The 23,684-nt window shown below is 39.0% G+C and overlaps 2 protein-coding genes across 2 annotated transcripts in view; one reads left to right on the top strand and one right to left on the bottom strand.

The window, feature by feature from the left end:
* The window catches only part of LOC103054577 (putative acyl-CoA dehydrogenase 6), a 51,364-nt gene extending 50,245 nt beyond the window's left edge, over positions 1-1,119 (top strand). Inside the window, exon 10 of the mRNA XM_007429727.4 lies at positions 768-1,119. Coding sequence (XP_007429789.2) covers positions 768-783 — 16 coding nt within the window. The 3' untranslated portion in view covers positions 784-1,119. The remainder of the gene's footprint in view (positions 1-767) is intronic.
* On the bottom strand, positions 774-18,386 carry BET1 (Bet1 golgi vesicular membrane trafficking protein). Its single transcript, XM_088150593.1, has 4 exons — positions 18,203-18,386; positions 6,797-6,912; positions 4,440-4,496; positions 774-3,433 (listed from the first exon to the last, which is right to left on the bottom strand). The coding sequence occupies exons 1-4, from the start codon at positions 18,219-18,221 to the stop codon at positions 3,278-3,280; spliced, it is 348 nt and encodes a 115-aa protein (XP_088006719.1). The 5' UTR covers positions 18,222-18,386; the 3' UTR covers positions 774-3,277.
* Positions 18,387-23,684: the final 5,298 nt, after the last annotated feature.

The raw sequence follows: 23,684 nt of genomic DNA on the forward strand, positions 1-23,684 counted from the left end.
GTATTGCTTATGCAACCCAGTTGGTAGCAATTGAGTAATATACAAAATGTATTATATATTTATAATATAATATAAAATGTATTATAAAAGCCTTTTCATAGGTTTTTATAATTCATTTCATATAAAAGTCACCTTTTCAAAAAGATGGGGAAAAATCCACCTACGGTACCGTAGTTGACTACATTAGTGTAATTGATTATTGTGCCTGAAACAGAATGGTGCATGGTGTATATAAAATCACACATAGCTTAGATAACATGGATAGAGAGAAGTTTTTATCCCTCTTTCACAATGTTAGAATATCAAGTCATCCTTTGAAATCCAAACTAAATGGAGAGAGGGTAAAGACTCTAAGAAAGAAAGAATTTTTCACATCATACACAGCTAATTTGGGGAATTCACTGCCAGCAGTTGTGATAATAGCAAGCAATTTGGATGGCTTTCAAAGGGAGTTGGACAAGTTCATTCAGAATCAAGCTATCAATGGTTGCTAACACTGAAGGCTTTTACTACCCCCTGAATCATGGGCTACATGCTCAAATATTGGTTACTGGGAAGTAACAGTGAAGGGAACCATTTTCCTCCAGTTTAATCTTACAAGATTTCCAAAATCAGAATGCTGGATCAGATGCCTGTATGGCCTTACCAGCAGGGGTCTTAATATGTTCTTTTTTATATATATATAATCAGTAAACAATGGCTTTGTATTCAGCTACAAAAAGGCTACTTTAAATTGAAGCATTAAGTTTTATTCTCTTAATTTATAGGAACCAAAAAGGATGAGCCCTGGAATTCACAGAACTATATGGCACACAGTTTTTGAAACTCTTTTCTTTCTTTCTTATCATTTTATGTTAGTCCAGTCTTGCTATCTCCATTGTAGGGGAGGAGTTGTTTCTTCGATATATTGTGTTGCTGTCCATCCACTTCCTATTTGTGTCTAGTTCACAGTCCAAAAATCAAGTCTGTATCTGTCATGATAAGAAGTAACTGAGGACTATCAGAAATTGTGCCTGGTCCCATGTTGCAGTTCCCAAATGATTCTGAAAGAATATTTTCACTAAAAACATCATACAACAATTGCACTGCTCCTCTCCAGATTTTTTTTTTTTCATTTTTCATGGAAGTACTGCATCTGTAAAGTAATACATTACTTCAAGTTTTGGGAGGATGATACGATACAATATCAATGAATGCACTTTCAGTGTTTGTCATACCACTGTTTCATTTAAAATATTAGCCCAAAATTTAACTTCATATTTTGTTTTCCTAAGCTCTGATTTTTTTTTCACCATAACCCCCCGCAGCCTTGTTGACAAATTCAAACACTCTTCATCATAACCAGAGGTAGTATTCTGTTTGCAAAGTTAATCATTAGCCATAAGTAAGCCTTGTAAGCAGATTTTGAAAGTCAGCTTCATTGTATTCTTCAAATGGTTTAAAGCTTTAGCGTTAACAATAACTTTAATACTGAGAGGAAAGGGGGTGACTTTGCAAAAAGGAAACATGCCTTATTGCACTTCCCTATATTTTTTTAATCATATGCAGGTATAGTTCTTATGCATAAACCTTACTGTTAGTAAAATCAAAGGTATTTCTCAGTATTTTCAAATTAAATAAAATAGGGTATCATTTTTGTAATTGAAGCATTTATATATGATTAGAATAAAGTACAAATTAGGAATTGTTCTATTTTTTTAAAAAAATGTTTAAGTTGGAAAGTTTGTCAGTGTAATACATACAAATGAAGTAAGATATCCTTACTGATATCAGTGTGGTTGTACATATTGGAATTGGAAAATGGAAGGAAACTATCACAGCTGCTTAAATGGCCAATTGTGATGAGTAGAATCCTCCCTTTAGCACTCTTAATGGGATTCCAACCACACTGCTACTGGGTTTGCATTATCAAACTTCTCAACATAAACTTTGAAGCTTCTCATTGGGAGGCTTTCTTCATAGTCACTCATGCCCTCATGACCTCTTGTCTGGATTACTGCAACATGCTCTACATGGGGCTGCTCTTGAAGAGCATTCAGAAGTTTCAACTGGTACAAAATGTGGCTGCACGGGTGGTAAATGGTGTCAGATATATGACATGTGTAATACCACCACTGCCTGAGCTGCATTGGTTGCCGGTATGTTTCCAGGTACAATTCAAGGTGCTGGTTGTCTATTTAAAGTCCTTCGTGGCTTGGGACCAGGTTACCTAAGGGACTGTCTTCTTCCAATAGTTTCTACCCATCCAATTCCATCTGACAAATTCCAGAACGTTATCAGGTTTCATATTCTGGAAGATAATACTATACTATCAAATTAAAACTCTGACACTATTAATGGTGCAGCTACCTAAGGTTGCTGCCAGGGATATACCAATACCTAATAAAACAGGCTATTTATTTAATGGGGATTTCATATTTGTGGATTCCCTGTATCTTTTAATTAAGGAAGGAAACTCCAATCCCCTAAATTCCTTATTTCCAAAAATCTGTTTCATGATTACATTAGCTGAAACCTCAAATGTGTAATTATCATGGTCAGTGTAATCCAACCAGAAGCACAAATAATATAGCAACAGTATTTGGTTGTGCAACTATTTTGCCTAACCTAGAAAGATGCACAAACTGACTACGGTGAGATAGTGTAGTAAAATTAATACTGCCAGTTCCAGTCTATTAACCGTAAACATCAGTATAGCTAATAGGATCCCAGCATAGACAGGTAGGCAAAGAACCATGTTGATTGTGAGCCCTTTTTCTTCTCTTCTCCCTCACACAACTCTATCTCAAAATTAGTGTATAGTTTAAAGTATATTTTAACCGCAAGCCAAGTTCAGAACACAACTTTTCTTATTAAAACAATAACACTTAATTCAACTTAGCTTTGAAAAGAAGGCATCTTGCTTTTTAAAACATTTGATAAATCCATACAAAACGACCAAGATTACCTTTTATTAGTAGGAAAAAAGGAAATGTTACAAAGTATAACTTCTGAATATGAAAATGCCTCTTTTAACAATGGAATTCATCCTTAGTAAACTGATATTTTGTTTTGTTTGTAAAGAGCTCAGACGAACAGAATTCAGTTCAGGGACCCTACAAAATAAGGGCTTTTTTAAAAATGGCAATGCTTCTGGCCTAATCATTTAAGAATGTACACAGCACAGATCCAAAGGCATTAATCCTAAATGCGGTTTACAAAAATTATTTACCAGTTTTCTCAAAGAACTTTCTAAGAGTCCATCATGGTGTTAATAATCTTATAATGGAGATCTGCATCACCTCAGTTTAATAACCCAATAGATCACAAAAAAGACAAACAATGAGAACAGCATCATGTAGCATAACAGTTTTGTCTGGCTTCCTCTGGAGAGGATTTTCAGTCTACCCATTGTTGCACCAAGGAATCCACTTGTTGAATCAAAATCATTGTCCTGTTGTTAAAAACATACAGAATGATTTTACTATTTGCATTACTACCTATTAACTTTCAATACCTAAAGATAGAGATTGCAACTAATTGTATTTTCTCTGCTCAAGAATCAGCAAGTTATAATTATTAGAACAGTTTTCTTCAACTTGAACCCCCTTTAGATGTGTGGGCTTCAACTCTCAAAATTACCTGGTCATCTTGGGACGGTTACTGAGGAGCTCATGTTCGTGTATCTGAACAATACTCAGATTGTGGAAAGCCAGGTCAGAGTTTTAACCAAGAAGGTTGAATTCATATCTTCACTCAGCCATAAATCACACTGGATTACCTCAAGCCTGTTACTGACTTTTTGATCTAATGTATTTTATAGAGTTGTGAAGATACTGCTTGATCCTTAGAGGGAAAATTGGACATAAATTAAATAATTCCTTTGCTTCATTTTAAAATACTAGATTTGGAGACAGTGAAAGTTACCCATGCAAAATCATATAAAAATTAAAATGCTCCCAATAAATGACTGTAGTTCAGCGTCCAGTTCCCCTTCCCAAAAAGGCGATCAGTGGATTTTTTTGTCTTTTTAGAAAATGTCCCACACATCCAAGTTCATTTGTTTGCCAGTTTGTTTTAATATCCATATGCCAAAACTGGATTTTGAAAAAAAGGAAGAAAGAAACTTGCAGCTATTTTCTATAGAAATTTCATCTACAGAAGAAAAAACCTGCCTAATTTTATAATGTTATATGTTATGAACATGTAACTTTTCAAATCATGTTATATACAGGGCTAAATCTATATTCTTCATATATAAAGTAATCTCACTGAAATAGCAAAGTTAAATCATTATTCACTTATTAAATTCAGTGGATGTACTCTAAGCATGGCTAAAGGGATTAGTATGTTAGTCAGAATTCACTTGACTGATTTAAAACTAAATTGATATATCTGAAAACTTAGAGTTAAGCAGTTTCCATGCTCATCTAAAATAAACTGTCTAAGTAAATACATACCATTTCAGATAATAATTTATTTTGTTGTTTAACTTCTGTTCCGATTTCAATGGAAAGCTATGAGAAAAAAGACATGTTTGGTATATTACGATGCAGAATAGTAACTGGATTAGCTAGGACATAACAAGCATATTTAAGGTATTTTCCAGATCCTTAAAAATCCAAGGTAGAAAATAGTATTTGGTAAGATAGCATTCATTTGTAAACTGTTTCATTCATTTTCAAATATAAAATCTCTCCCTCCTTCTGGTAATTTCTTTTCTTGTGTAGCAGGGAAAAACCTTGTGGTATGGCTACAGTTTTCTGGTTTGCTCCAAAGCCTTTGACAGGAGTAACTAAAGCCACATTGTACACTTTTAAATCTTTGTTTTAATTCACATTCATTTTATACTTATAATGTGCTTAGATAATTTGTTTCTCTTTTTCCGCTTTTAATCTGCTTCAGTATTTTAAACTTAAGAACTACAGACCAGTCATGTGTTCAGCAAAAAATAAGTGGTGCACATGGCAGGTGAAACTTACAGAAGAGCACTAATAATACACTAGCCAAGTTGGGTAGCAGATACATCTCATTTACTTCCTATAGATTCCTTTGCACCATAATAATTCCACAAGGTTTGCTACTTAGATCAAATGAGCCACTGGGCTGCTGGAGAATTGCTGCTCAAGACAAGCCATTTTCTTAGCCCAACAAGTGCTTTTCACCTGCACAAACTCTGACATGGATATACAGCTTAAGCATATATTTCCCATACTACCTTAGAGCAAAAAGAGTTCAATTAGGACCAGGGGAGAAAGTTGACAATACTTTAAAAGTGTAGAGTTAACTGAAAGCCTGCAGATTTTATATCCCACCCGTTTTTGCAGCCCCTTGATTACATAGCCCAAATTCAGCAACAAACACTGGTTGTGAGCTGTACAATCTTCCCCATTTTAATAAGCCACACTTAATTTGCCTTTTGGCATTGAATCCCCTCCTCATTTCTCAAAACACAGGCCAAACATTTTGGCTTTGCTGCCTTCATATCACCACCACTATGACAATTGATAAGATAGATAGATCGGCCCCTATCCTGATGTAGAGAAACTAAACAGGAACTGATCAGTAAGCATTCACAGCAGTTTAAAACCAGCAACATTCTATTTATAAGGTGTTTTAACCAGCTGTGCCATTTCATGCTTTACAAATAAAGGAGTCCTCCTAGGGCTACTATTGCTTCCTGAACATTTCCAGTTATGCATCTTTCAATCTTGTGACAATCTGCACTGTCTCCTTTTTCTGATGCTGATCAGTAATAAAGTCATGAAACCAGACAATACATTAATTCATAGGAAATGAACTGGCAGTGACTTATCTGAAAAACAATGTCAGAGTAAGAATAGGCTGATGAATGAAAACATCAGTTTAATTTGGCTGCTGTTTTTAAAAAAAGGCAAATTCTATGCTTGGAATTATTAGGAAGGGAATTAATTATAAAATAGCCAATATTAAAATGCCCTTATATAAATCTAAGGTGAATTGGTATTTGAGTACTGTGTACAGTTCTGGTCACAAAACCTTTTTAAAAAGGCTACTGTACAGCTGAAGAAGGTACCAAAAAAAGCAACTACATGTAGTCCTCAACGACCACAACTGGGACTGGCAACTATGTCGCTAAGCAAAACATGTGACCGCAATGGACTTACATCACTTTTCCCCACAGACATTAAGCGAGACATGTGATGGTGACTTGCGATTTCACTGCTGGTTACTCCATTGACTCTGCAAAAGTCCACCGATTGCAAAGCGCCCAAATGTCATCATGTGACCGCTGCAGTGGTCATAAGTACAAGGACCAGTCATAAATTTACTTTTTCAGCGCTGTCATAACTTTGAACAGTTGCTAAACAGGGCACACAAAGATGTACTACATGAATTGGCCAGTGAGGTGTGGGGATTGCCAGCTTTGCTTATAAGGACTAGACCAGACCACTGGGCTGGTTTAGTTTGATTCAATTTCAGTTATAATCATTTCTTTAACAAAAGAATTTAACTTGGTGGTTTACAGGTAGACTGACTTACTAATCCTTGCTGATTTACCACTCTCTCAGGAACACAATTCTTAGTCACACTGCCAACAAGCAGATCTTCTGCTGTTCCAGCTTGTAACTAATACTTTGATTAGCGAAAAAGAGCAGCTGAAGCTCAAAACCAATTACAGGTAGAATATGTTCTATCAACAAGCGTACCATGCCTTCTGATGGGCAACATTGTGTTTGAATTTAATTAAACAACTGCTATACTGCTATTACACTGATAATCCAACTATTATGTACTCCAATCCGTTTGGATGCTGCTGGTATAATGATATACTTACAGATTTTATGGCAGTGACTTTTGAGCGCAAACTTTCCGTTAACTTTTCATTTTCTTCCTCATATACACTATAGCCACTATTGGTATAGCCATAATTGCTGCCAGCAGCTCCTTCACCTGAAAAGACAATCAGATTAAAGCACCAGAAATTCAGCTGGAAAAAAATTGTTTCTGGAGGGGAAGAACAGTTTAGTTTTATTAAATCATAACCTGTCTTAAGAGAAAAGGCAAGTAATGTCATCATACAATATGAACAACCTAAACCCTTCATAATCTAAAATTGAACAGGGACAAAGCAAATGAATAAGGGGATGAAGGGAAGACATACAAAGGTGACTGATTCATGTAACCCTCAGGGCTTTCCTGTCCATAGTCCAATCCAATGGGTTGAAACTGAAAAGTTCCTTTTCACTGATTAAGAGAATTTAGGATCCAAGTCCACTGTTTTAAAAATAACTGAACTGGAGAGTCCAAAGCCTCTATACACTCTTAACACTTTTCAAAAAAATACATGTCCATCTCTCTTCCCCTTCCTTGATTTCTGAATGGTATACATATCTGAATAATCTACTGTATTAAATTGGATGTGCTATTTTCTTTCTCTTTCCACATCATGCCAACACAAAATCAAAGACATTATCTTCCCAAACTGTTAAGTGGTACTCTTTAAAATCTTAGAATTATCCCTTGCCTTTTTCTTCAGTAAGAATAGATAGTGTTACTCCTTAAGACCAGCAGTTAAAAAACTTTCTACTTGGTAGTTTGGGACCCAAGTTGCTTACAGTCAGTTACAACTGAAGCTACCTATAAGTATAAATAAATATTCACATATACACAATTATGCTTGTAATTCATTTATTTAAAACATATGTATACTATTTCCTAGTTAAAAATAATCTTGAAGTGATGTACAATAGAAAGCTTCAGGAGTCCATTTTCAAAACCATTACAGGTAGTCCTTGTTTAGCAACCGCAATTTGGACCAGCAGCTTGGTCATTAAGTGAAGTGATCACTAAGTAAAAATCACATAACCACAACTGTGCTTATGACTTTACTTCAGATTTCCTTTGCTTTACAGCATCAGAAGGTTATGACCCAAACACCCAGATTAACCCAAATGGAGAAGGTTTCCGGAACTCAACTCACAAAGAAGCTGGATAAAAGGGCAAATCTTACAGCCCTTTTTCCCCAATTCCCTGCCCTTTGCAATGCTCACCCTGGTGCTGGGATAATTAGCAACAGGAGAACTGATGTTTGTATTTACATTCATTGGAGAGGAAGATAAGCAGGCACACAATGGGGAATACATATGGAAAGGAATGCGCTAGCACCAGTGTTTGCCTAGTGAGCTGCTTAGAAGGCAAACAGAAGCCTTTAGTGTGAATCCGATTACGGTCTTGTCAACTTCAGGTGTCATCCGCCAGCTGCCAGAGGGTTCTAAACAACTAATTAAAGTCACAGAGCTGAGCTTGTTAACTTAGTTAGCACTTTTTAGGGAAGCATTGTGCTGCAGAGAAAAGCAGCTCAGAAAGAGAGAGCCTGTTTAAGCAACCTCTCCACTCTGGGGTGGAGTGGTGGGGGGAGAACAAAAATAGGTCAGGCACGGGACAACATGTACTGACTGACTAATGGTGAACACGTGACAGAGATGGTGCAAAGGTCGTAAATGTGGGCATTGGTCGCAAAGTTACTTTTTCATCACCGCCATAACTCTGAATGGTCACTGTCTGAGGCAGTCACTAAATGAGGATTACTTGTTCAGTACAAGATGGCAATTCTCCGTATAGTGAATAAAGAAGCCAAACAAAATGTACACTAAGTATCATTTAGAGAAGTTGCTAGCTAGCTGAGGTCTTTGATTTTATGATAGTTTTAATGGAACATCAATTTAAAATCCAGTATTAAAGGCACTTTTGGAAGCAACTATTATACTATAAATAGTAAAGTGAACCATATTCTTGGAAGGTAGCTATGGGTTAAAAGAATGTTGTTAAATTATATTCCAAAAATCTTGAACTTGTCAATCTATAAAGAACTTTCAATATATTTTGCTTGGACTATTGCAAAGAAAAGGACTTTGTATTCTGGATGAACATTTATGAACCAGATTCCAATAGTTGGCTTAATGAAATGTGTCAGCTTTCAGCCTATGAACTGGCTTTGTTTCAACAGACAAGCAGGATTGGACAATACAATTCTGTACAACCTAGATTTAATTTTCTATTTAAAAACTGAATTTGTAATTATTTGTATAAATATAAAATTGAAATTTGAAATTGTCGAATACTAGTCAAATTTTGACATTTGAATTGTTTTGCATTTTTAGTATTTAATTTTTACTCCTTTCCCTCCCAATTACTTTTTTTTTCTTTTTGGCTCTTTTTAACATACTGCTTTTTCTGATTTCTTTTCCTTTGCTTTTTAAAATTAGCCTTGTGTAGGTTTTTTTCTTCTTTTACATAGTAGTTTATCTCTTAATATATTTACTATGAACATCTAAACTTGTTACTAATTACTATATAATTGTAATGTTTTTAAAGAAAATTCAATTATAATATGTTGTAAATTCAGTAAAAAAAAATACATACATACTAAGCCTATCATACTTAACTGCAAAGATCTGGATGGCCACTAGATGACTGTCATGGGGTACAGAAACCTAGTACTTTGCTGCCATTTAGTGGTAGCCTAATAAATATGTTATTTAATAATTTATTTACACACACACACACACACACACATTTATTTTATTGTAACTATTTCACTGATTCTTACGTTCAAAGTGATTTGGACACTAAATTTAATCTTAGAGAATTGCACTAACAAAGTTTTTATTAATTTTCTTGTACAGTTTTTTAAGGTGCTACAAAATATAAGCAACCCCCCCCCCCTCTGATTAAGTGGACAAGATCCACAAATGCTTATGCGGAAATAAATCTGTTGAGTTTCTGTGCCACTAAACTTTTTCTTAGCTGTTTTTCCCCCAGCGGACTAACATGGCTACCTCCTTTGGAAACAAAAATACCTGGTCAACTTTTAGAATGAATGAAAGATACAATCCTCGTGTGTTTCACAAGTTAGAAATAACATTGCATTTTGTGGTAACCAACAGCCTCATTTCAAATGTTCTATCAGGGTGTTACCCTGGAGTAGAAATTTATCAGTGTAAATATGGCAATGACAGAGCACAGCTAAGCTGTGTATGCAATCAACTCAACTCGCTCACACCTGAAGGGTGTGGCTACATGACACAACACAAATCACAGTATATAGTAAGGTGCACCATGGGTTATGGTGTGGCTGGTGGTTGGAGTTGTGGCTGGTAGTTGGAGGTGTGGTTGATAGGTTGGTGTATTGTAAGTTCTGTATAGATTGTACAGTAAAAGTCTGTGTACAGTTTTCTACAAACAGACTGTGGACTAGTTATTTTGCCACGCTCACGGAGCACCAACAAGGCGGTGTCTACGCTGATCCCCGACATGTTCATCATAATCGCATCCCATTGCTTATTCTTTGAAAATCATAATGGTTTTACGAGCATATTAATTTCACAAACAAAACTAAGCTCAATCATTAGCAGTAATGTAAATTTTAACACCCCTTCATGGATCACTGCCTTGTCGTCGCGAAGGGGCTTGCGTAACTCAGTGAAGCCAAGAGCTATACCGTGCAGGGCCACCCAAGACGGATAGGTCATGACAGAGAGTTCTGACAAAATGTGGTCCACTGGAGAAGGAAATGGCAACTCACTCCAGTATCCTTGCCAAGAAAACCCCATGGACAATGTTAAAAGGCTAAAAGATATGACGCCGGAAGATGAGCCCCTCAGGTCAGAAGGTGTCCAATATGCTACTGGGGAAGAGCGGAGGGCAATTCCAAGTAGCTCCAGAAAGAGTGAAGCGGCTGGGCCAAAGCCGAAAGGACGTTCAGCTGTGGATGTATCTGGAAGCGAAAAGAAGGTCGGATGCTGTAAAGAACAATATTGTATAGGTACCTGGAATGTAAGATCTATGAACCAAGGCAAGCTGGATGTGGTCAAACATGAGATGACAAGACTGAACATCGACATCTTGGGAATCAGCGAACTGAAATGGACGGGAATGGGTGAATTTAATTCGGGTGACCATTATATCTACTACTGTGGGCAAGAAACCCTTAGAAGAAATGGAGTTGCACTCATAGTCAATAAGAGAGTCGGAAAGGCAGTAATGGGGTACAACCTCAAAAACGACAGAATGATCTCAGTGCGTATCCAAGGCAAACCATTCAATATCACAGTCATCCAAGTCTATGCCCCAACCACTGATGCTGAAGAAGCTGAGGTTGACGGCTTCTATGAAGACCTACAACATCTTCTAGAACTAGCACCAAAAAAAGATGTCCTTTTCATCATAGGGGATTGGAATGCTAAAGTAGGAAGTCAAGGAGTAATCGGAATAACAGGCAAGTTTGGCCTTGGAGCACAAAATGAAGCAGGGCAAAGGCTAATAGAGTTCTGTCAAGAGAACAAGCTAGTCATAGCAAACACTCTTTTCCAACAACACAAGAGACGACTCTACACATGGACATCACCAGATGGTCAATACCGAAACCAGATTGATTATATACTTTGCACCAAAGATGGAGAAGCTCTATACAGACAGCAAAAACAAGACCAGGAGCTGACTGTGGCTCAGATCATGAGCTTCTTACTGCAAAATTTAGGCTTAAATTGAAGAATGTAGGGAAAACCACTAGACCACTCAGGTATGACTTAGATCATATTCCTTGTGAGTACACAGTGAAGGTGATGAATAGATTTAGAGGATTAGATTTGGTAGACAGAGTGCCTGAAGAACTATGGACGGAGGTCCGTAACATTGTACAGGAGGCAGCAACTAAAACCATCCCAAAGAAAAAGAAATGCAAGAAAGCAAAATGGCTGTCTGATGAGGCTTTACAAATAGCTGTGGAAAGAAGGAATGCGAAAAGCAAGGGTGAAAGGGAAAGATATAAGCAACTGAATGCAGATTTCCAGAGAATAGCAAGGAGAGATAAGGCCTTCTTAAATGAACAATGCAATGAAATTGAGGAAAACAATAGAATGGGGGAAGACTAGAGATCTCTTCAAGAAAATTGGAGATATCAAAGGAACGTTTAGTGCAAAGATGGGCATGATAAAGGACAAAAAAGGCAGGGACCTAACAGAAGCAGAAGAGATTAAGAAGAGGTGGCAAGAATACACAGAAGAACTATACAAGAAAGATCTTAATGTCCCTGATGTCCACGCTGGTGTGATCACTGGCCTTGAGCCAGACATCCTAGAGAGTGAAGTCGAGTGGGCCTTAGGAAGCATTGCTAACAACAAAGCTAGTGGAGATGACAGTATTCCAGCTGAGTTATTTAAAATACTAAAAGACGATGGTGTTAAAGTGCTGCACTCAATATGCCAGCAAGTTTGGAAAACGCAACAGTGGCCACGGGATTGGAAAAGGTCAGTTTATGTTCCAATTCCAAAGAAGGGCAATGCCAAAGAATGCTCAAACTATCGCACAATTGCACTCATTTCACATGCTAGCAAGGTTATGCTCAAAATCCTACAAGCTAGGCTTCAGCAATACATGAACCGAGAACTACCGGATGTACAAGCTGGGTTTCGAAGAGGCAGAGGAACTAGAGATCAAATCGCCAACATTCGCTGGATCATGGAGAAAGCACGAGAGTTCCAGAAAAATATCTACTTCTGCTTCATTGACTATGCAAAAGCCTTTGATTGTGTGGATCACAACAAACTATGGCAAATTCTTAAAGAGATGGGAGTACCAGACCACCTTACCTGTCTCCTGAGAAATCTGTATGCGGGCCAAGAAGCAACAGTTAGAACCGGTCATGGAACAACCGATTGGTTCAAAATAGGGAAAGGTGTACGACAAGGCTGTATACTGTCACCCTGCTTATTTAACCTATATGCAGAGTACATCATGAGAAATGCCAGGCTGGAAGAATCACAAGCCGGAATTAAGATTGCAGGGAGAATCATCAACAACCTCAGATATGCAGACGATACCACCCTAATGGCAGAAAGTGAAGAAGAACTAAAGAGCCTCTTGATGAGGGTGAAAGAGGAGAGTGCGAAAGCTGGCTTGAAACTCAACATTAAAAAAACTAAGATCGTGGCATCTGGACCCATCAATTCCTGGCAAATAGAAGGGGTAGAAATGGAAGCAGTAACAGACTTCATTTATTTGGGCTCCAAGATCACTGCAGACAGAGACTGCAGCCATGAAATTAAAAGACACTTGCTCCTTGGGAGGAAAGCCATGGCAAGCCTAGATAGCATATTAAAAAGCAGAGACGTCACCTTGCCGACAAAGATCCGCTTAATCTAAGCTATGGTTTTTCCAGTAGTAATGTATGGCTGTGAGAGCTGGACCATAAAGAAAGCTGAGCGCCAAAGAATTGATGCCTTTGAACTGTGGTGCTGGAGAAGACTCTTGAGAGTCCCCTGGACTGCTAGAAGGTCAAACCAGTCAATCTTAAAGGAAATCAACCCTGATTGCTCATTGGAAGGATCGATAATGAAGCTCAAGCTCAGATACTTTGGTCACCTAATGCGAAGAGAGATCTCTTTGGAGAAGACCCTGATGCTGGGAAAGATTGAAGGCAAAAGGAGAAGAGGACGGCAGAGGATGAGATGGTTAGATAGCATCACTGAAGCAATGAGCATGAAACTGAGCAAGCTCAGGGAGGCAGTGAAGGACCGGAAGGCCTGGCGCAATATGGTTCATGGGGTCACGAAGAGTCGTACACGACTTAACGACTAAACAACAACAACAAAATTTTAACAACTGAGCAATAAGAAAACAGGCCATGACAACATTTGCTGAATCCAATCACTCTACAGTTTGTAAATTAGAAATCTATACATGCTTATTTCTCAATAGATACTATACATGCAGCCTCTATTTAGAAATAAGTTTCTCTTAAGTTTAAGGTAGGTAGGGAAAGTTTGTACCAGAGTCCAGCAACATTAATAGGTCATGATTTTATCCCATTTCTTTCAATGAAACTACAGCACAAGGATTTAACTGCTTAAAAAATAGAAAAAACCCCAATCATCTATAGAATGGCAAAATGAATGACAAATTATTTGGGAGATATGGGACTTTTTAAAATAAGGGTCCATTTTCAGTTCCTGTGGAACATGTGTTGCATAAGAGTGGGGCAAGTCAAAGTGGGTATGTTCAAATACATACATGCATACAGTCCTCTCATCCACACATAATTCACACATATGCCCCTTTTACATAACAGCCCACAGGTATACCAAATGCATGATAACTTGACAAGTGAAAAAGAGAAGAAAAGAAAGAGCAAAAGTCAGGTAAGAGCCAGGTATGTTGATGACTTAGAAATCAATGAATTGCAATTATTTTACTGAAAGGATATGACCTGTAAACTGACTCTCAATACCACAAGTAGGAAAATGGGTTTATAATGTTCATATGAGACCAGGAGCTTTACTTCCAAGTAGTTAGAATAATAGAATAATGATGGAACTAGGTCTACTCATTTCTTGGATGGCTAAATGCTGCATGGTGACCATTTTACATGGACAGAATTCATCATAGACTAGAAATGTTTATTACAATTCCAGATGTCTACTTCATAACTGATGCAAAACAGAGATACAGCTAGTTTCTTCCCAGAATCTCCTAAGTCATTTTTACTCATTGATGCACCTCAAGATTCTTCAGAAATCCACTTATGACACTACCATGAGAGAAAAAAAACACTCCTCTTTTCCTCCTCCATTTTGAAGTATATCCAGAAACTGGCAGAATCTTAAATTATTGGGCATAGATAATTATTGTTGTGCGCCAGTTACGCCCCTTCCTGGATCAGGAGTCCCTCTGGTCTGTCACTCATGCCCTGGCCATCTTTCGTTTAGACGATCACAATGCGCTGTACACGGGCTACCCTTGAAAAGTATCCGGAAGCTACAGCTGGTTCAAAATGCGGCCGCACAGGAGATCTGGGGCGAGGTGCTATGAGTATGCTAATGAAACCCTGTTCTATTCCACCTTTTCATCAGTCAGACAAAGCAGCAGAACTACTCTTGGAACATGACAGCACTAAAGAAGGGAATGAAGGCAAACGAAGTTTAAACAGAATAAATCCAAGAGGTTTCATTTTCCTAAACAAAAGTATGCAACATTTTATTAGTAATCCATGAGAAGCACACTCACAGGTGCATAGGGGCAGGACAAAAACTAATTTTGATCTAATTTTGATTAGATGCAACTAATGAATGCCATCCATAATAACCACCTGCAGCATTAACAAATTAATGATGCAGCAACAATTTGGGGATGGAACTGGGGACTCCACAAAGATTTGGGAAGCCATATACCTAAACAAGCTTATCCTAAAGGACAAGGCTCACAGTTTATGGTGCTGATACATCTTGTCATTAGAGGCCCCAGTAACAACTGCAAGATGCAACAGGTGGGTAAGGGGCAGGTTCAAGCCTTCCCACACTGAGATTGTTTGAATGTCTATTGATTAGATTACTGGCACATGGTGGGTTTGCCTTTACATTTTCTCAAAATTTCTCATAGTTACACAGTCACTAAACTCTTACTTGGCCCAGCTGAAGAATTTAAGATTCTGCCAGTTTCTGGACATACTTCAAAATGCTGATAGTCACTTTTGCAGTTGGTAATAACTTGGGGCATAGATAATTATTGTTGTGCGCCAGTTACGCCCCTTCCTGGATCAGGAGTCCCTCTGGTCTGTCACTCATGCCCTGGTCATCTTTCGTTTAGACGATCACAATGCGCTGTACACGGGGCTACCCTTGAAGAGTATCCGGAAGCTACAGCTGGTTCAAAATGCAGCCACACAGGCAATCTTAGGTGCCCCAAGGATGGCACATGTAACACCTTTACTGTGGGAGCTGCACTGGGTTCCAGTTTGTTTCCGGGTCCAATTCAAGGTGTTGGTTATCACCTTTAAAGCCCTACGTGGCATGGGTCCAGGTTACCTGAGGGACCATCTCACCTCCATTACATCGACCCATCCCACCTGGTCCGGCAGAGAAGGCATACTGTGGATCCCGTTGGTGAGAGAATGTTGACTGATGGGTCCTAGAAGGAGAGTCTTCTCTGCTGTTGCCCCCACCCTATGGAATACTCTCCCCCCAGAGTTGAGGCGAGCCCCTACCCTCCCAATTTACTGGAGGGAATTGAAGGCTTGGCTCTACCAACTTGAGTGGGGCGAGGAAAGATACAACTGACCCTGGGGATAACTGGTGCCTTGAAGACGTTCCCTAATACCTAATTAACATCAGCCTCTTGGAAGTATTATATAGGAAGTTGTTATTGTAGCATATTTTAATTAATTAATATTTATCTATTTTAATTAATGTTTATTCTATTTTTGCTGTAAACCATAGTCACTCTGCAGTGAGATGGGCTGTGACAAATTTGAAATATAAATAAATAAATAAAATTAGTTAATTGGGATTAACTTCTTCTATGTCAGACCCCCTATGTTATAATCATCCAAGAAATCCTACCTTTGAAACTAGGATAGCGTGCCCCTGGAACAAGCCTGCTCCTGGACTATCTAATTTAATGTCCTTCCTCACATGAATGCTGGAAATCTATATTCTCATTTTGACATAGGTTATAATGAATAGTTATTGGGTCTGCTGGATTTTGTTATCCTTTCTATGCCATAAGATATGAATAAATTACATGGTATTTGAATTGGGGTGGATGCGTGTCAACCATTTCTGAGTTTTAAAAAGAGAAGTGGCATACACTATCTCTATTTTTCTCCAAGTTTTCAGTGTAAAACACAGGAGTCAAAATGCACAGACCTCTGCAGAGTTAGCTGGCTAGATGAGACACAGTTTGTCCATACAAAATGGAAAACATTTTTAACGAGCCAAAAACAGAATATGTAAATAGGAGAAAGTGAGCTAGAAAAATACTTTATTATGCAGAACGCACTATAGCAGAATATCATTGAATTACCTTGCAGATAATTAATTTCTATATTAAATTTCTCATTACTTTGCAGGGTCTAAACGTTTTCAGGATACACCAGGTTTCTAGGAACTTCTTGAAAGCTGATTAAAATAGGCAAGCTATCTGCATAATGTGTAGTGTTAACTTTGTTACAGTAAATGATATTTCTTGTCTTAGCTCTTAGCTCCCTAATTAGCATTCAATAAAAGATTTCTGATAAATTAAGTTATTCCTAGATGTCATAGGTCAGAGAATGAGAGTTTCTGATGGCAGGGCTACATACCTCTTTTAAAGTTAATGCAGTTTCAGAGAGCTCACTCTCATTAACACAGTGAAGACTGGGCTGCATACTAAGCATCCACACAGGCCACATTGTTAATGCCATAATATTCACTGCTGCCCCATCTTTTCATTATACATGCAGTCCTAAATCTCCTGATACAGCTCCTTAGTTCTATCTAGTTGTCAGTCCATCAGCATAGAAACCATTGGCAGAAAAGATTCCTCCTTCCCTCTGTAGTCCCCTCCCGCACACCCTGGGAAAGGGACTGGAGGACCTCTTTGTAGCATATGTGAGAAGATATACAGAACAAAGAAGCTGGAGGTAGCATTTTATCAGTCTCATCATAGTCTACAGTTGGTTTCAACTTTATTCAATAATGCAATGATTTCTGCAGACATGTGACGGAAGGCCCTGCAAGCACCACCCTGCATCGCAGTGCACAGGTGGCCCTTTAAAGATCTGAGATCCAAGTTTTAGGATGACTGAACCAGAATACCTGATACCCTACCTGTATTTATTTGTTAGATTTATATCTTGCCTCTTGGCACAGGAGCACAAGACAGCATACATAGCATTCCTATTTTTCCCAACCACAGCCCAGCAAGGTAGACTGAGCTGGGTGTTAACTGGCCCAAAGTCACCCAGTGGGTTTCTGACGGAGCCTAGTCTATCACCCGGGTTTCCCTGGTGCCAGTCCAATGCCTTCCCCCTTACACCCCCACCGGCTCTCTGCATCGCTGCCATCTGCTCTGGAATTCAACCAAATGGCTTAACTCTGGCAGGAGCCAACAACCCCGCAGGTGAGTTGCATCCACACCTGCAGGTGAGTGTTTTGAACTCTCAGGCACGTTGAACGTCAATCCCACTGATGAAAGAGAGATCTAAAGACCTCGGTAGGCAGGAGGGAACTACCAGGCCTCTGCTGCTCAGCCCCTCACCTTCATGAATGAGAGGAAGGTTAGCCTTGGTGCCCGGGGGGCTCGGGCCTTTCCCGAAGACGCGCGGCCCTGACTGAACCGCGGCAAGTACGCTGAAGCCCTGGCCACGGCCCTCCACCGCAGAGCCCGGCTCCCCGAAACAAACTTCTCGTTGCTGATTCCCACTTACCCAGCCCAGCCCTCCTCATCCTTACTCGCCACAGGAGAGGTGAGATAAGCCCTCCTCCTGCGACACACGACCACCGCTGAAGACCGCCGTTCACACAATCAACGGGAAGGAGAAAACGGGGAACAGTTTCAGGAATTCCCACTGTACCCCTCAAACGCCACGACAGCGCTAAGTCCCTGCAAAGCCTTCCGGGGAATGTAGTCTCGCCTTTCTGCCCTCGCGATGCCTTCTGGGTAACGTAGTTTCTAAAGGAAAAGGGACTCCCGGGGATTTCTGGATAATGTAGTTTTGTCAGCCTGTCGGGTTACTTCTGCGCATAACGCGCTTGTTATAAAGTTTGCTAATGAGATGGAGAGTGACTCTTTTTTTTTAACGATGACTATTATCGTTGTCACTTTTACATCTGGAAGAGAAAACGGAAGATCGGATGAAGCGAGGCAGCCAAAAAGCGAACCGTAATTTCTTCTCCTTCTCCTCTAGTTTTGCAGGCTGGACAACAGCACGCTGGAAGAGCGGAGGCCGAAAGGCCCCAGGGCGGCGGCAGCGTCTGTGGGCCGGACGAGAGAGAAGGGCCGACGAAGCCTGCAAAAGCGGCGGCTACCGCCGTTCCCTCGTTTCATCCTCGGACCTGCAAGGAGATGGGAACATATTGTGGATTTTGAACTCGTGCTCTGGCCGTCATAAAATAGCTAGAGAAAACTAGCTAGTTTCTAAAAGGGCCGCCACGAGGAGCAGGGCCAATCATAAAACACCCATTTCCCCGAAGTCAAGCAAGTTCCCGCCCCATGCTTTATCGTTCCCAGTGGGACATGGAGCTCAAATGCAAATAAATATAACCCTGTGTGATGCTTTGTGGCACGCTAACTTCATACTTCTTTATTATGATTAAAAGAATCTTTTTAAAAGTCAGATGGGATGGGGTGCCTGGTGGGCACCAAGGAAGATGTCCGGGCAGCCCTTCGGTACTGCAGCAAACCACAGTGATACCAAACAACACATGCATGATGTAATTACTCAAATGCCGCAATGAGATAGTTGCATCAGAATGCATGACACAAGTACCTAATTTCCATGGTTTGGTCATCATGCTTGCTGTCACTTACCACCTCCCCTCCTATCATTTTTTTTTTAAAGGAAAAAACGGTAAAAACCATCAACTTTTCTGTCTTCTAGTCTCTGGACGTTTAACAGTGCAGTACTATATATGTCTATTCAGAAGTGAGCCCAACAAAAGAAATGGATTTTTATTTGTTTTTATTATATCCGTAATCCATCAGTAATCAAAGCTGGGTAAATGGACAGAAGTTTGCACTGTACAGCACCATATAAATATATCAATTTTTAAACTGAATATTATTTTTATTATCTTTACTAGGTAATTTTGCTATGTCTACAGCATCATTTATAATTAATTTGCAAGCTAATTCATCTCCTTCAGCTTTTCTACCTCCATTCAAATGTTTCAGCAGAACTGAGCTTTTATCTGTTTACGTTATAGATGTGACTCATGCCATCCACCACAGAATTATAGATTTATTTCCCCCCAAAATAACTTGAAGAGAAAACTAAACTACTTGGAAGCTGTGAATCATTCAAGTATACAACTTCATTTCTTTTTCTTTTCTTCTTTGCCAGAGTTATTATGGAACTCCTGTATCATTTTCTGTATCTTTCCATTAAAACACATTGCTGAATCTCACTACAGAAAAAAGCATATCATTGCTATAAAAATGAAAGCAAAGGAGCTTTTGCTTAAGAAAATATAAAGATGAGTAGATGTCTCCCATTATATCTGTTTATTGTTTTTCTCTGGGCAGGGGGAGGGGAACATATAGTTCTTTCTTTTAAAATACAGGGGATGAATTATAATTTAATCAAGGATATTCTGAAAAATAACTGAAATTGGAGCACAGTTTCTTGTAGCTTTCTTTTTATTTACATTTTCCCTCAATTTCGAAGGTGTGTCTTGGTAAAGCATTGCACAGAGAAAATGTAAGATTGGATAAATGCATGCATTCATCAACATTTTGAATCAATCATGTCAGTTTTTTTCCAGTACTGAATTTATACAATATGTAAAAATATACACTGTTTGGGAGACTAAAGGAAGTAAAAATTGTGGCAAATTGCGCTGAGCACCCATTCAGCAATACACAATCAGAAACAATTATCAGGTAATTTGGAACATTCTGCCCCCGGAGGTGCGATTGGTCCCCTCACTCCTGGCCTTCCGTAGGGCTTTGAAGACCTGGTTCTGCCATTTGGCCTGGGGTGGGGAGGGAATACCTCAAGCATGGGGATGGCTAACCCCATAGAGGCCTCCTGTCTTCAGCTCCAGATTTTTTCATTTTCTTGGACTCTCCTTTCCCTTTTTTAGAAATGTTTTTAAACTGATGTTTTATGTATTTATATATATTCATGTTTTTAATGTTCTGTGTGAGTCGCCCAGAGTTCCCCCATTGGGGGGAGATGGGCGGGGGAGAAATTTGATAAATAAATAAAAATAAATAAATAATTTGGAATTCTAAAATCCAAGGGCTAAATCTAATGGGAATATTTGAGGGGCCAAGCTGGAAAAACCTGAGCAATCTTGGGGTGTGGAAGAAGTTTAATTCTAGTAAGCCATGATTTGTTTAAACTATGGTTTATTGAAAAGTGACATTGGTGAAATTCAGAAACAATGTAAAGCTGTATAAACCATCATGTATGAACTATAATTAGCTGGGTTTACATAATATGCTAATCCAAAAACAAGCAAACTACATCAGGACAGCAAGTAAACACCATCTCTCTGAATGGCTATTTGCATTTTTAAAGGAAAAAAATTGGCATCATTCTTTTCTCCAATTTATTAAAGCAGTTCTCTAGGTTGGATTGGGGACTTTCAGATGAGAACCATGGATTCCACCACTGAGCTGTTATCAAGCATGTGATGTTATTGTGACTTCTGTTGAACATTTATAGCTCTGGTTCTCCTTAGAAAAAAACATAGCAGTAGCTATACGCATGGACTCTTCTTCTCTTCCCAGATCCTCGAGCACCACAGCCTGAATAATCTTTTTTTTTTTTCCTGTGTCTTCTCTCCTTATAGATGCTGCTTGGCATCATCACCAAGCCACCAAGCTGTTAGTGTGGCCTTTTATGTCTTTGAATCTAAATTTGCAGTTGGCTTGCTTTTTGAATCAGAAATTGCTTTCCCCTTCCTTCCCTTCTTCCCTTAAAGATGGTTTTCCTCTTAAAGGTGATCTATCACTTTAATGAGTTAATGTCTTACAGAGATTTTATAAGCACAATCTGCTACATCAGCCACATAAAAGAAAGTGTCCATCCCTGCGAACGAAGCACTTAGTGATTCCAGGAGGAAATAATGCAAGTTTGGCTCTCTTGCTATTCATTCGACAACTGACAGCTATATGAATAGAATCCAGTAATTGCAAATGTGTAAATTGGTTGGCCAATGCAACCTGAATAACCTTGATATTTGAATGCCTGCTGGGCTGCTCTTCACTCAGGTGAAATTGACCTCCCGGCAGCAGATCTTTCAGAAGCCTTTATTCTGAAGTTGAAAGCAGTCCTAATGTTAGTGGTACTGAAGTTTTCTACTACTTTCTATGGGGTTTCCATTCTTCATGCATAATAGCTCTGTCACCTTTTTTGTTTTAGGACTTCTAATTGTCCTCCATTTCAAACAAGAAAAATGAGCCTCAAAAGATGGGAAGCACGTTCTACCCTTATTTTTCAATTGATTGGATTCTAAGCATCCTTTGCAGATCTCAGCAACCTACTCCTATACATTCCTGGCATATCCTTTGCCTAAGAAAAGAAGATAGAGTTTCTGGGCACCTTTCGGTTCTCTTAATCTAATTTAAGAAGCACATTAATCTAATGATTGAACTTACTTCATCGCTACCAGCAAGGCGGTATCCTTTTCTACAGAGGGACTACAGGTCAAGTAGCACACAAGACTAAGTCCTCCAACATTACTATGATGGGCCCTTCCATCCAGCCTCTCCTAGATGTGACTCCCTAAAGGTATGGCTGGATCCTCATTGCTCCTCAGTCCCAGCAAATCTTTTGCAAGGGGGACTTTCTTCCCATTTTTGTCTCCCACCATCTGGGGGTTCCAGGGAACAGTATGGCAAGACAGTGACATTACTGGAAGGGAGGGGTACAATTTTAGCATTTTCCCTCCTGGATGGTTAGTGTACATATTTTCTATCAAACTGTTTTAAAATTTCATCACTATTATCTGGAGGTTTGTGGCTGAGTTACGACAGCAGTGTGATGCTGAGGGGTGGTGGTGGATGTTCTAAGGCCAAAAAAAGGGTGAGGGTATATGTGGCATGTAGGCCTAGATTGCTCATCAGGAGTAATAGCGTATATTATTTATTTCATAATGCACAAACTAGGGTTTGCTTCCAAACTACAGTGAAGCCTGGGAGTTGAAGTCCACACATCTTAAAGTTGCCAAGTTTGAGAAACACTGGATTAGATTAAACATGCCAGATCTGGTAGGTGTCATGTCAGCATCACATGAGTTTTGTTTGATTACTTTGATGACATCACTGATTAAAGAAACAGGTAAGCCCCCATTATCTGTTAGTATACACTAGTACTATTCCCATCCCTAGCATAATGCTCCCCCTACACACAGAGACAGTGAAAGGGCTATGAAAATTGGATTTTTTTGCCCCATAATCTCCAGTAGCAGAGTCTTTTTTGCTCTGCCTTTCATCCCCTCCTCTTCCCTTATCCTTGAATTTTCTTGTTCAAGAATGGTCATTTTAAGATTTGTGGTAGGGTGTCTCCTCCTTTTTTTTTTAATGATTGGAATGAAACAATGAAGTGAACATAAATCGAAATTATAAATTGCAATTGCAGAGAAAAGGACTGATATGGAAGCATTACATTTCTTTCTTTCCCCTAGCTAAGATAGAATGACTCTTTCAGTCAGATATGTGGAACTGTATGGATATACTTCAGATCCATAAGCTCTGACTAATACTGATTCTGGAAAGGTATGAAAAGTTCCCAGTTTTGGGGTCTGAAGTGAATTATCTGTTTTCTTCTGTAGAGCTTTACTGTTGTTTTCTTGTAAGTGTAGAAACAATTTCCATTCAGAGCTCACTTGCATTGCTGGAATTTTAACAATGTTAGTTTTCCATTGATTTTACAGCAGCAAAGACAGCACAGGAATCTTTTTTTTTTTTTTGCTTTAGTAGTCTTCAGGGTTGGATATAAGAATCTGGGTACTGATTGCAAATTAATTCATACATAATCCTAGTCACATTTTACTTCCGAACCAATAAGGCAGGTTTTGGGTTGTCAGTTTTGACTGATTAATAATCAACTGAGTGTATGAACCAAATTCAGCAGAAAATCCTTAAGATTAATTAAGGTGACCTTAGGGTGGATACTGGCGGTGGTCAATTCATCCTTGCAGGAGGGGGTGTTCCCGAAGCCTTTCAAGGAGGCTTTGGTC

This window comes from Python bivittatus, unplaced genomic scaffold (assembly GCF_059951505.1).
Source record: "Python bivittatus isolate LINGU-HERP-01145 unplaced genomic scaffold, Pbiv_v1 ctg000610_np1212, whole genome shotgun sequence".
Taxonomy (NCBI): Eukaryota; Metazoa; Chordata; class Lepidosauria; order Squamata; family Pythonidae; genus Python; species Python bivittatus.

What these genes read in the sequence shown, in the direction of transcription:
- BET1 (XM_088150593.1), bottom strand. An exon ending in AAGTCACTGCCATAAAATCT is followed by an intron (nt 4,497 to 6,796) that starts GTAAGTATATCA and finishes TTTTTCTCATAG; the next exon opens with CTTTCCATTGAAATCGGAAC. An exon ending in ATAAATTATTATCTGAAATG is followed by an intron (nt 3,434 to 4,439) that starts GTATGTATTTAC and finishes TTTTAACAACAG; the next exon opens with GACAATGATTTTGATTCAAC.